The sequence below is a fragment of the Oncorhynchus clarkii genome, chromosome 3 (assembly GCF_045791955.1).
Source record: "Oncorhynchus clarkii lewisi isolate Uvic-CL-2024 chromosome 3, UVic_Ocla_1.0, whole genome shotgun sequence".
Lineage (NCBI taxonomy): Eukaryota > Metazoa > Chordata > Actinopteri > Salmoniformes > Salmonidae > Oncorhynchus > Oncorhynchus clarkii.
In genome coordinates this window covers 19,738,801-19,751,447 of record NC_092149.1, presented here as the reverse complement: position 1 = coordinate 19,751,447, position 12,647 = coordinate 19,738,801, and the positions used below count along the sequence as shown (strand labels likewise).

The 12,647-nt window shown below is 41.5% G+C and overlaps 1 protein-coding gene and 1 long non-coding RNA gene across 3 annotated transcripts; both read left to right on the top strand.

Moving 5' to 3' along the window:
• The first annotated feature begins 488 nt into the window (after positions 1–488).
• On the top strand, positions 489–4,845 carry LOC139405806 (uncharacterized). 2 transcript variants are annotated; one of them, XM_071148234.1, is made up of 5 exons: positions 489–699; positions 1,154–1,329; positions 1,676–1,820; positions 2,554–2,676; positions 2,784–4,845. In XM_071148234.1, the coding sequence occupies exons 1-5, from the start codon at positions 606–608 to the stop codon at positions 2,831–2,833; spliced, it is 588 nt and encodes a 195-aa protein (XP_071004335.1). In that variant the 5' UTR covers positions 489–605; the 3' UTR covers positions 2,834–4,845. The 2 variants fall into 2 exon arrangements, with proteins under 2 accessions (XP_071004335.1, XP_071004334.1); XM_071148233.1 differs by having other exon boundaries at positions 2,554–4,845.
• Positions 4,846–10,542: 5,697 nt separating this feature from the next.
• On the top strand, positions 10,543–12,514 carry LOC139390525 (uncharacterized). Its single transcript, XR_011629523.1, has 3 exons — positions 10,543–10,638; positions 11,888–11,937; positions 12,255–12,514. It is a non-coding gene; the product is annotated as an uncharacterized lncRNA (long non-coding RNA).
• Positions 12,515–12,647: the final 133 nt, after the last annotated feature.

Sequence of the window (12,647 nt, the reverse complement as noted above, 5' to 3'; positions counted from 1 at the left end):
CCCCATTAGCCTGTGTATTTTCCCAGACCCAAATGTGTTATAGACTTATGTCCACTGGCCATGCAAATACATCTGTTGATAGTAAACCTAAAGGGTACCTAAAGTACATAACATATTTTCAACCTAAAGGCTTTAGCATTACTTGAATATGAACTTTATACTGTGTGGTATAGTGAGACACCGTCTCTTTTGGACAATATTGGGTGCCTGCTTTGGAAGTGAAATGTCTTTACTCAAATCACGGATGTGCACTGAGAAGGAATGAGAGAGAGACACACAGAGAGAGAGAAAGGATTGGCAGGATCACCTGGAGGAGGACGTGAAAGAACCTTATCGCTTCCTGTGATAAATGCGGCCCAGCCCTGCTCAACCTGTTCACATTATTTTCTTTCCCAGGAATCTTTCTTGCAAATCAGTCCAGGGAGTTCCTTCATCATAGATAATGTTGTTTGCTCATTTGTTTAGGTCGTAGCTCAAGGAGAGTTGTATGTCCTCTCTCTCTCTGTGTTTTCAGGCTGGAATCACTTGCAGCAGCTAGAGTCTCAGGACATGAATGTCCACTGAAGCGGATGTCTTGGACGGGTTGGTAGAAAGTTGTTTTGTTGATGAAGAGAAGAATAATGTCTGTATGTGGGATGACGGGACCAGGGCTTGGTCTGTCTGTGTTCCTGTTGGCTCTGCTTCATCTTCAATGCTCAGGTAGGACTGACTTGGGTGACCTTTGGTTCTGTCTTGCCAATCATACATGTAAAGGTAGCTACTGTAAAGCTACCATATTGTGTTTATTTTAGCCAATATTGGTTGGGCTCAAGAGCAGCCATCCAGACCTAGATAATTGTGTTATGATATTACAATACAGGTTGAGAATGTAGACAGACAGCAATATTTGTAGTGGTGCCTTGGTTTCACTGATGTCCCTCATATTAGGAAAATACAATCTCAGACCAATTCACATTGAAATAGTCAAACAGTCAAACAACCCTTTCCAAGAGAAGTAGTGCGCTTTGCCTCCTAGGCAAATGAGGACTAGGCTGTGTCACAGGCTATGACTGATTATGTTGCGCTTCTCTCCTTGCTGTCACTTCTCCCCTCCCATTTCTCTCATTCACTGTACCCATCTCTTCCTCATACCCCCTCATCATCCATCCTCCAGCCCAGAAAAACTACACTACGCTACCAAATAACATAACAGTGACTATTGGCAAGCCTGCTGCCTTCCAGTGTGGTGTGTCCCCTCCTCCTAGACAACTCAACTTCACCCTCTATGGTAGCCATGGAAACAGAACCCTTATCTGCCCAGGAGACCACACTGAGTACCTGGCTGCCCAGGTGAGTGGCACAGCCTTAGTTTATATTATACCAACCATCCAGGTTACAGGTATTTGCTCTGTACAGGCCTGGATGACGCAGGTGACCTAATTAGCATGACCATTGGTACAGCTGAAATCACTGAGAAATCCATACAGTAGCTCAATTCAGCAGGCCTGTTGGAGTGCAAATTACTTTCATTGCCTCTTTATTACTTGCTAATTGGAGTCTTTATGCATCACCAGATGAGATAAGATACAATATCTCGCTCTCTCTCTCTCTCTCTCTCTCTCTCTCTCTCTCTCTCTCTCTCTCTCTCTCTCTCTCTCTCTCTCCTCTCCTCTCCTCTCCTCTCCTCTCCTCTCAGTCAATAAAAGGGTACTGTGATAACACAGGTAAGGAGCTCTTTGCAATATGGCTTATCAGTGGGACGTCCCGCTCTGACAACAACACACGTGTGGTATGTCAGAGCTCAGAGCGACCACTAGTGGATGGATACCTCGGGGTGTACGGTAAATACACCTCTCTAATACACCTTCCCTGAGCATGGTATTGGACATTGTCATCATTAGCTAACCCTAATTTCTTTGTTTGTCTGTCTGTCTGTCTGCATATCCTCTCTGTCTCTCTATCCTTTTTGTCTGTCTGTCTGCATATCCTGTCTGTCTGTCTCTCTATCCTGTTTGTCTGTCTCTCTATCCTGTTTGTCTGTCTCTCTATCCTGTTTGTCTGTCTGTCTATCCTGTCCGTCTGTCTCTCTATCCTGTTTGTCTGTCTCTCTATCCTGTTGGTCTGTCTGTCTATCCTGTCTGTCTGTCTCTCTATCCTGTTGGTCTGTCTGTCTATCCTGTCTGTCTGTCTCTCTATCCTGTTTGTCTGTCTCTGTATCCTGTTTGTCTGTCTCTCTATCCTGTCTGTCTGTCTCTCTATCCTGTTTGTCTGTCTCTCTATCCTGTTTGTCTGTCTCTCTATCCTGTTGGTCTGTCTGTCTATCCTGTCTGTCTGTCTCTCTATCCTGTTTGTCTGTCTCTGTATCCTGTTTGTCTGTCTCTCTATCCTGTTTGTATGTCTCTGTATCCTGTTTGTCTGTCTCTCTATCCTGTTTGTCTGTCTCTCTATCCTGTCTGTCTGTCTCTCTATCCTGTTTGTCTGTCTCTCTATCCTCTTTGTCCGTCTGTCTGCATATCCTGTCGGTCTTTCTCTCTATCCTGTTTGTCTGTCTGTCCTCTTCGGATATATTTTCAGAGGACGGCAGTTACTTTGCCACCCTCATTGGCTGCGTCATTGGTGGTTTCTTTGGTATCCTCATCGTCATTGGTCTGTCATACACTGTGCTCAGGAGATCTGAGAGGTTCCAGCTCTGTTTCAGTAAGTACCTCTCTCCTTTAGCCCTAACAGAGGATGGACCAGAGAATGATGCCCTGCCCTGCGATGTTCATATGGTTCTCGTCTCTTTCTTGTGTTTGTGTCAACAGGGGGAAAAGACCGTGAGGATGACATCACCACAATGGTGACAAAGGATTAAACACACACCTTTCAATAATGTTGGATTTACTTATTCAACTTCTTAAGGTGACACTTTGTGGGGGTTTTAGCATATGCAACATTTTTATTGTAATTTCTATTTTGTTTTTATTATTTGCTTATCTAGCAGTATGCAGTTTCTGATACTAGCATCAGATTCCTGTGTTTTTAGTTAACGTAGGAAGTTAAACTAAATGTTGCATTTTGAAAACTTCTTACCAAAGACCATATATATTCTCTCTCCTAAGATTTTAGTTTTTTTTTGCCTTTGTTAGTTCAGCCGCAGTTCTACTATTTGTCCAGCAGAGAGCAGCCATGACAGTACAGGAACTGAAGTTCAATAAAGCTGAGATACTACTAAAGCGTTTTAATAATGTACTATAATTGCGTCTCAGACTTTTCCTCCACTCCGGGAATACTGAAGTTTATGTTCCTTTTTTATACTGCGTTTTATAGCTCCATTGCTTGTTTTACGGTTATGCTGGCAGCCAGCTAACACCTGTTTTCACTGCATAAACAATAGAGAGCAGGACGTCTGAGTAGCTGTCTAAAGTGTTCCAGTGGAGGATCAGTAGAGGTGGTGCGATGTTGACTCAGCTGGCCTGCTATGCTCTGGTATGACTCTGACACGGACACAACTCACATCACTCCAGATCCCACAATATGCATTGCTAATTTGTTTAGAATTACATACATTCTTTGAGATGTATTTCTATTTTTATGCATACTTCCCATCTTCAGAGTGGCTTGTCAGAGGATATGGTCAAATGCTCAACGACCCTTAGATGGTTTGTGTAGTGACAAATATGCCTCCTAACAAGTAAGAGTAGTGTACGTTTTGAGTGTGCCAGCACTAGCGTGCTTGTGTCAGTGCATGCATAAATGCCTACATACCACACTTTTATTTAAGTCTCAGCTATGCACCATAGTTGTGTCAGTGATGATGCAGACATATATGAATACAGTGAGCTCCAAATGTATTGGGACAATGAAAATTGTTGTTGTTGTTTTGGGTATGAACTCCAGCACTTTGGATTTTAAATGATACAATGACTATGAGGTTAAAGTGCAGACTGTCAGCTTTAATTTGAGTGTATCCATATCAGGTGAACTCTTTAGAAATGACAACACTTTTTGTACATAGTCCCCCCATTTGGACAAATGCACTTATATGTGTATTAAAGTAGTATAAAGTTAAGTATTTGGTCCCATATTCACAGCACGTAATGACTACATCAAGCGTGTGACAAATTTGTTAGATGCTTTTGCTGTTTGTTTTGGTTGTGTTTCAGATTATTTTGTGCCCAATAGAAATGAATGGTAAATAACTTTAATACTACTTTAATGTCCCTTAAAATGGGGAACTATGGGGAAACCCTGACCTCAACTCTATCAAACACCTTTGGGATGAATTGAACTATGCACAAAAAGTGCTGTAATTTCTAAACGGTTCACCCTCAAATTAAAGCTGCACTTCACCCTCATAGTCATAGTATAATTTCAAATCCAACATGCTGGAATAAAGAGCCAAAACAACAAAAAATGTGTCACTGTCTGAATACTTAAAAAAAAGACTGAACCTGTTTCAGTGTTGTTGTGCTAAGAAGAGAGAAGGGTTTTTGTGGAGGGAATGTCTTATGTTTGTGTTGTACCTGCGTGTTTACTTTACCCTTTAACCTTTGGATAGCCCACCCTGACTGTCTCTTGTGTGAGCATACAACAATCCTTTCCCTGTGGCCACTGGTTCTGTAGACTTTGTAGCTGAGGTATGCACAGTGGTGTAAAAAGTACCCAAATGTCATACTTTAGAAAAAGTAAAGATACCATAATAGAAGAGGACTCAAGTAAAAGTGAGTCACCCTGTAAAATCCTACTTGAGGAAAATACTAAAAGTATTTAGTTTTAAATATACTTAAGTATCAAAAGTCAATGTAATCTCTAAAATGTACTTAAGTATCAAAAGTAAAAGTATAAATCATTTCAAATTTATTTTAAAAAGCAAACCAGATGGCATCAAAAAACTTTTTTTTGGGGGGGTGTGGGGGTAGCCAGCAGCACTCTCTTACACTCAGATATAGTAATTTACAAACAAAGCATTTGTGTTTAGTCAGTCCACCAGATCAGAGGCAGTAAGGATGACCAGGGATGCTCTCTTGATAAATGCGTGACTTGGGCCATTTTCATGTCCTGCTAAGCATTCAAAATGTAACGAGTACTTTTGGGTGTCAGGGAAAATGTATGGAGTAAAAAGTACATGATTTTCTTTAGGAATGTAGTGAAGTAAGTATAAATTGCAAAAAAATATGCATAAATATTCAAGTGAATTACAGATACCCCAAAAAACTACATAGGTAGTACTTTAAAGTATTTTACACCACTGGGTATGTAGGTATGCAGTCTTCCAATCAATTAGTGATAGATGTGTTTGTGTTCTACAGCTTTTTCCTCCTCTCTGCTATATGGTCAGTTTTGAACATTGTGGAAAAGTATGGTTTGTTGTTCACTTATCATCAGTAATAAATGTCTTAAAACTATTCTGGTTTCATGGAATACAACAATGGAACACACGTATGTTGGCCCCAATACACACACAAACTTGGACACCACAGAATGGACTTTATCTCACAGTTTTATCAGTCCTTCATGGTGGTAACCCCCTCTTTCTCATGTCAGGTCTTCATATGTCACTGATGGTCCCTCTAACTAGTATATAACCACTCACATTATTCTATTATCACTTGTGAAGAACTGGATACGTATTCCTTCGCAGATGCTGCGGGGATATAAATAGTCCCAGATAGAAGCAGGCAGGCAGGCAGGCAGACAGGCAGGCAGGTAGGCAGGCAGGCAGGCAAGCAGGCAGGCAGGCAGGCAGGCAGGCAGGCAGGCAGGCAGGCAGGAGTTCTGATCTCTGAGCTATGATAGCTGTCTCTGTGAGTTGGGGATAGAGGTGGAATATTCCAAAGGATTATATTGTATTCAAGGCCCCTCCCTCTCTGTGAGGTGAGCATGATCTCAATCTGACTGTTGTCATGCTTCTCTTCACTCCAAAACTGGCTTGGGGGGACAGTTTTTTTTTATCTCCACTTGTAGATCTGTATGTGATTATCTATACAGTTATCATTCATTTATAACAATAGAGTCATTTGGAAAAGATGCACTATACCTGTATATACTAAAGTACGTGGACACCCCTACAAATTTGTGGATTTGGCTATTTCAGCCACAGGTGTATAAAACCTCCATACACAAACATTGGCAGTAGAATGGTCTTACTATTTGTTGTTCACTTATCATCAGTAATAAAAGTTGGGTTTGTCAGTGACTTTTAGCGTGGCATCGTCATAGGATGCCACCTTTACCACAAGTCAGTTAGTCAAATTTCTGCCCTGCTAGATCTGCCGCAGTCAACTATAAGTGCTGTTATTGCGAAATGGAAACGTCTAGGACCAACAACGGCTCAGCCTCGAAGTGGTAGGTCACACAAGCTCACAGAACATGACCGCAGAGTGCTGAATCTTGTAAAAATTGTCTGGCCTTGGTTGCAACACTCATTACCAAGTTCCAAACTGCCTCTCAAAGCAATATAAGCACTATAACTTCTTCGGGAGCTTCTTGAAATGAGTTTCCATGGCCATGCAGCCGCACACAAGCCTAAAATCACCATGCGCATCGCCAAGCATCAGTTGGAGTGGTGTAAAGCTTGCCGCCTTTGGTCTCTGGAGCAGTGTAAACACGTTCTCGCGAGTGAATAATCACGCTTCACCATCTGGCAGTCCGACGGACGAATCTGGGTTTGGCGGATGCCAGGAGAACGCTACCTGCCCCAATGCATAGTGCCAACTGTAAAGTTTGGTGGAGGAGGAATAACGGTCTGGGGCTGTTTTTCATGGTTCATTCTAGGCCCCTTTGTTGCAGTGAAGGGAAATCTTAACACTACAGCATACAATGACATTCTAGATGATTCTGTGCTTCCAACTTTGTGACAGTTTGGGGAAGGCCCTTTCCTGTTTCACCATGACAATGCCCCTGTGCACAAAGCGAGGTTCATACAATAATGGTTTGTCGAGATCGATGTGGAAGAACTTGACTGGCCTGCACAGAGCTCTGACCTCAACTCTATCAAACACCTTTGGGATGAATTGGAACGCCGACTGCGAGCCAGGCCTAGTCGCCTAACATCAGTGCCCAACCTCACTAATGCTCTTGTGGCTGAATGGAAGCAAGTACCCGCAGCAATGTTCCAACATCTAGTGGAAAGCCTTCCCAGAAGAGTGGAGGCTGTTATAACAGCAAAGTAGTGTTGCACGGTATACTGGTACCATGGTAATATTATGGTACCAAAATGTCATGATACTTATAATACTAACATTTTTGAATACTGTAGTACTGTTTCATATGATACAACTGACTTTTTAAACCTACCGCTATAAAAACCTGCTGGCACCTGTCATAACATTTTTCAGCCACAAGTCTCTTGTATGTGTAGGTCCAATAATATCCATATCATTTTCATGCGCATATCAGCGGGGTTGCAGACCCAGACCCTGATGAGTGTTCTGTTAGATGTGTTACATTGGAGCTGCTGACAAAGAGAGCAATGTTAATACATTGTATCATTTAATCGCCTGTTATAACCAAGGGCACAGACCAGTTCACTGTCATGCAGCCTATAAGTGTCAGAGAGGGGAAATGGAGCATGCGACAGGCATGCTTGCAGCTTTCCAGCAAAGAAAACAGCTTGTCTTTTAAAAAATATAATTTAACAAACTAATCCCGGGTTGCTAATTATTAGTTTGACAACAAACAACATTGTTGGGCACGTTACCTAGTTAGCTATCAACCTGCTAACTTGACAGTAGGTTTAGGCATATTTGATTGGCACAGGAAGAAAGGAAATGGGTCTGCTACTCATGAGATGTGCTTCAAAAGGGAGGGTTCATATACAGTAGGTCCAAATGGAAGCCTAAACTATATACAAAAATCTATTTCTTTCTGGTGCTATTTCAATTCTGTTTGTTGCCTAACATTTTAAACGTTGAGAGCAGTGTGCCTACAGTGCATTCTGAATGTATTCAGACCCCTTCACTTTTTCCACATGTTGTTACATTACAGCCTTATTCTAAAATTGATTAAATAAAACATGTTCCTCATCAATCTACACACAATACCACATGTTTATAGAAAATAAAAATACAGAAATACCTTATTTACATAAGTATTCAGACTCTTTGTTACAAGACTTGAAATTGAGCTCAGATACTGTACATCCTGTTTCCATTAATCATCCTTGAGATGTTTCTACAACTTGATTAGAATTCACCTGTGGTAAATTCAATTGATTGGACATGATTTGGAAAGGCACATGTCTCTATAAAGGTCCCATAGTGCATGTCAGAGCAAAAACCAAGCCATGAGGCGGAAGGAATTGTCCGTTGAGCTCCGAGACAGGATTGTGTTGAGGCACAGATCTGGGGAAGGGTACCAAAACATTTCTGCAGCATTGAAGGTCCCCAAGAACACAGTGGCCTCCATCATTCTTAAATGGAAGAAGTTTGGAATCACCAAGATTCTTCCTAGAGCTGGCCGCCTGGCCAAACTGAGCAATTGAGGAAGAAGGGCCTTGGTCAGGGAGGTGACCAAAAACCCAATGGTCAAGAGTTCCTCTGTGGAGATGGGTGAACCTTCCAGAAGGAAAACCATCTCTGAAGCATTCCACCAATCAGGCCTTTATGGTAGGGTGGCCAGACAGAAGCTACTCCTCAGTAAAATTTCTCTGGTCTGATGTAACCAAGATTGAAAACTTTGGCCTGAATACTAACTGCCACGTCTGGAGGAAACCAGGCACTGCTCATCCCCTGACCAATACCATCCCTACGGTGAAGCATGGAGGTGGCAGCATCATGCTGTGGGGATGTTTTTCAGTGGCAGGGACTGGGAGACTAGTTAAGATCTAGGGAAAGACAAATGGAGCAAAGTACAGAGAGATCCTTGATGAAAACCTGCTCCTCGGACTGGGGCGAGGGTTCACTTTCCAATAGGACAACGACCCTAAGCACAAAGCAAAGACAATGCAGGAGTGGCTTCGGGACAAGTCTCTGAATGTCCTTGAGTGGCCCAGCCAGAGACTCGAACATCTCTGGAGAGACCTGAATATAGCTGTGCAGCGACGCTAACAAGAAACCCCACATAGAAACAGAAAACATAGACTGCCCACCCAACTCACGCCCTGACCACACTAAAACAAAGAAAATACAAAAGAACTATGGTCAGAACGTGACAAGATCATTATGCATGTTTATTCCTTCCTCCCATTCCTCCAGCCAAACCACAGGTAGGTCTTTGTGAATATGAGCAAATCAGCCATTCTATGCAGTATTCTATTATACACTAGAAAGTGTGAAGTTAAATTCAATGTTTTGTATTGAGTAGAGGTCTGAATTTCAGTGACTGGTTCTTGGACAACGTTTAGAAAATGTCAACAAGCGTCCGGGGGACGGGACAAAAAGGATGCTTGGCCACAGATTTCTTTCCACTGTGGTATTTCTATATATATATATATAGGTATATATATATATATATATATATATATATATATATATATATATATATATATAAAAAAAATATTTAACCTTAATTTAACTAGGCAAGTCAGTTAAGAACAAATTCTTATTTACAATGACGGCCTACACTGCCCTACGGGACTCCCAATCACAGACAGTTGTGATACAGCGTAGATTCCAACCAGGGTGTCTGTAGTGAAGCCTCTAGCACTGAGATGTAGTGCCTTAGACCGCTGCGCCACTCAGGAGCCCGAGTGGCATTGTGATACTTGGCCGGGTATCTTATCGTTTGTAAAATGTTGGTATCGTGACGAGCCTACAGCAAAGGGGTGACCAACTCCATATTAATGCCCATGATTTTGGAATGAGATGTTTGACAAGCAGGTGTCCACACATTATGTAGTGCATCTCTATTCTAGGGAACCTATTAGATTGTATTGATTAAATACATTCTGGCTAATGGCTACTCCTGTTAATTCTGTGTTGTGTGTTGGCCTTTTGTATTACCCTATAACATTGTTTTTAACACATCCATTTATCAAAGAGACTACAAAAATATTTCGATTTTTCTAACTCCCACTTCAGCCAAAGCTACGATTCTGTACGGTACATAATGTCTCTCTGTGTCCTCTTAGATTGTCTTCTTAGAATGACATCTTAGAATGTCCTCTTAGAATGTCTCAGAATGACATTGAAAGGTTCTTGGCTGACAGGATGGTTACTGGACTGGAAGGAAACTTCCTGGATTAACGCATCTCATTGTGGCGTAATCATGGAGATTTATTGTAAGGCATTCAAATATTTCAAGAACGCCCCAAATCCATTTCTCTCCAGCTCAAACCGTATGCTTCTCTAGCATTCATTCTGCTTATCAGAAGGACATGCACAAAGTTTAACATAACTGACCATAAAGCGAATCCACCGAAAGACATTCAATGAAATAGTGATCAGTATGAGAGCTCAGTAGGTCTTGGTATTGCAACTCAGTACCTCGTCCCACCCAGTGTTTTTAACCCTAAACAGAAGGGCACAGGCCTGTGTTTGGGTCACCTGGACGCACAACACACGCTCTGCACACGGGATCTCATCGTCCTATAGTGTGTTTTAGGTGACAACAAAAAGGAGGGGCTATTCCTCAAGGTAAAAGGAAAGAGTAAAGACTAGGTGTGTGAAGTCAGCAGGACGACCTGAGCTACCCAGCAGACATCCCCAGACCCCTTGCCAAGACAGACCTCGTTCTCAGGTAAGAAGGGGATTCACTGGCTTTCCCGGGCCCTGTTTTACAACCATCTGTGTTGTTATATGAGCTAGGTTGGTGTGTTCCCTACGAAAGGCACTTGTCAGGTAGTAAATATATGGATAGGTATCCTTGACCTTGAGTGAAGACATGCTGATCAGCACGGTGACCTTCACTACTATTAGTCTGCAACAGGGAAAATGGCATTCTGGGCATATTGGAATATAATATGAGAATAAGATCGGAAATATTCTGTTTCCCTCTATAAATTCAAATGTATGTGTTATGTTTCAGTATATGAATGCTCAATTTTTTTTATAAATAACTATTTGTAGTTCACCATGTCACCCATAGTGTATCTGATGTGAACTATACACATACTAGTATTTCAATTTAGGATTCATTCCTAACATCGTGAGTTGGAGTTGGGGTATTAGAAAAGTAGAAAACTCATTCTAAAAACTCTGGTAGGAGAAGTTGGATTACTAGATTTGACTCGGTCTTCAAATGGTGGAATTGTCCATTGTTAAACAAACTAGTTTTTACCAGAATGAAGGAGATGGGTGTCTTATTTCTATATTTCCAAAACATTGCAGTGTAAACTCCAGTGAGTGACCAAGGTCGAGCCAAGGGTGTCCTGAGGCCTGTGGCGTCCGCCCCACATTTCCTCCCACTGCTGTTTTCTCTCCAAACACCCACAATGCCCTCCTGCTGCGTCTCGGTGTCTGTCTCGCACCACAAGGACATTTTACCCCTTCATCCTCACTGTGTTTGAGAACAAGGATGGGACTGTGCAGGAGGGCAACATAGACACAATGGTTTTAATGATATTCGTTCATTATTGATTACGAGTATAATCAAACAGTATAATCCCTCTTCAGCTAGGAATAACAAGGGTTAATTCAAGATGGTGTTACATTCTAGGAATGGCCACAATGCTTACTGGTATGTCAAATCAAATCAAATATTATTTGTCAAATGAGCCGAATACAACAGTGAAATGCTTACTTACAAGTCCCTAACCAACAATGCAGTTTTAAGAAACTGTTTTATTAAAGTGACTATTGGTCCAATAATAACAGAGAGGAGCAGCAGTGTAAAACAAGGGGGCAATGCAAATAGTTTGGGTAGCCATTTGATTAGATGTTCAGGAGTCTTCTGGCCTGTGGGTAGAGGCTGTTTAGAAGCCTCTTGGACCTAGACTTGTGAGATGTTATGCTGTTATAACAGATGCCTTTTCTCCGTTTGCTCCCAGTCAGGTTGTGTACAAGATGAGCCAATTCTCAGTTCTGGTTATGCTGGCAGGTAAATCAGACATTTTCACGATAAAGATGCATGGGGTAATGCAACAGATGAATTCTTCAAAAGAAATAAATATTATTAAAGATTTTATGGACATTAGTATGGAAAGCTACAGTAGGCACTACAAATCAGTGAAACAACAGACAAGTTCTGCTTAGCCTTAGAAGGAATGTTTTAATGTACTTGACATTGACCTTTTGTGTTCTTCCAAGAAATGACGGTTGACCTTGACCCTTAACATGATCAAAACTACATATAAACTTAGATCCATCCACCAAATGCCAAATGTTTAAAAAATGTTTCTTATTTTTCTTTCCTAGTTCTCTGTGCATTCTTCGTGGAAATTGAAGCAAGTAAGAAAAATGTGATTTAGTGTTGTCTCTAGTTGTCTGACGGGTTGGTCAAAACTTGCTCTTTGTTAGACTCATCTGTTTTTCATGAGGTTCTTGTTTTTATGTGACTGTGAATGAGAACTAACTATTTTCAGCATAGTTGATCACTGCCACTTAAACCAGTCACACACTGTGCAGACAGTCAGAGCAACATGTGTTTTATTTGCTTGAGGTTCATTATCTGTTCTCCCCCCCCCCCCCCCCCTGCAGATCCATTTGTTTACAGTAAGTAGCTCATTCCTCTACTCTCCTTCAAATGGAACTGATAAATCACCACCACCAAACAAAATTAACATAGTGCTATGTAAGTGACCATATTCT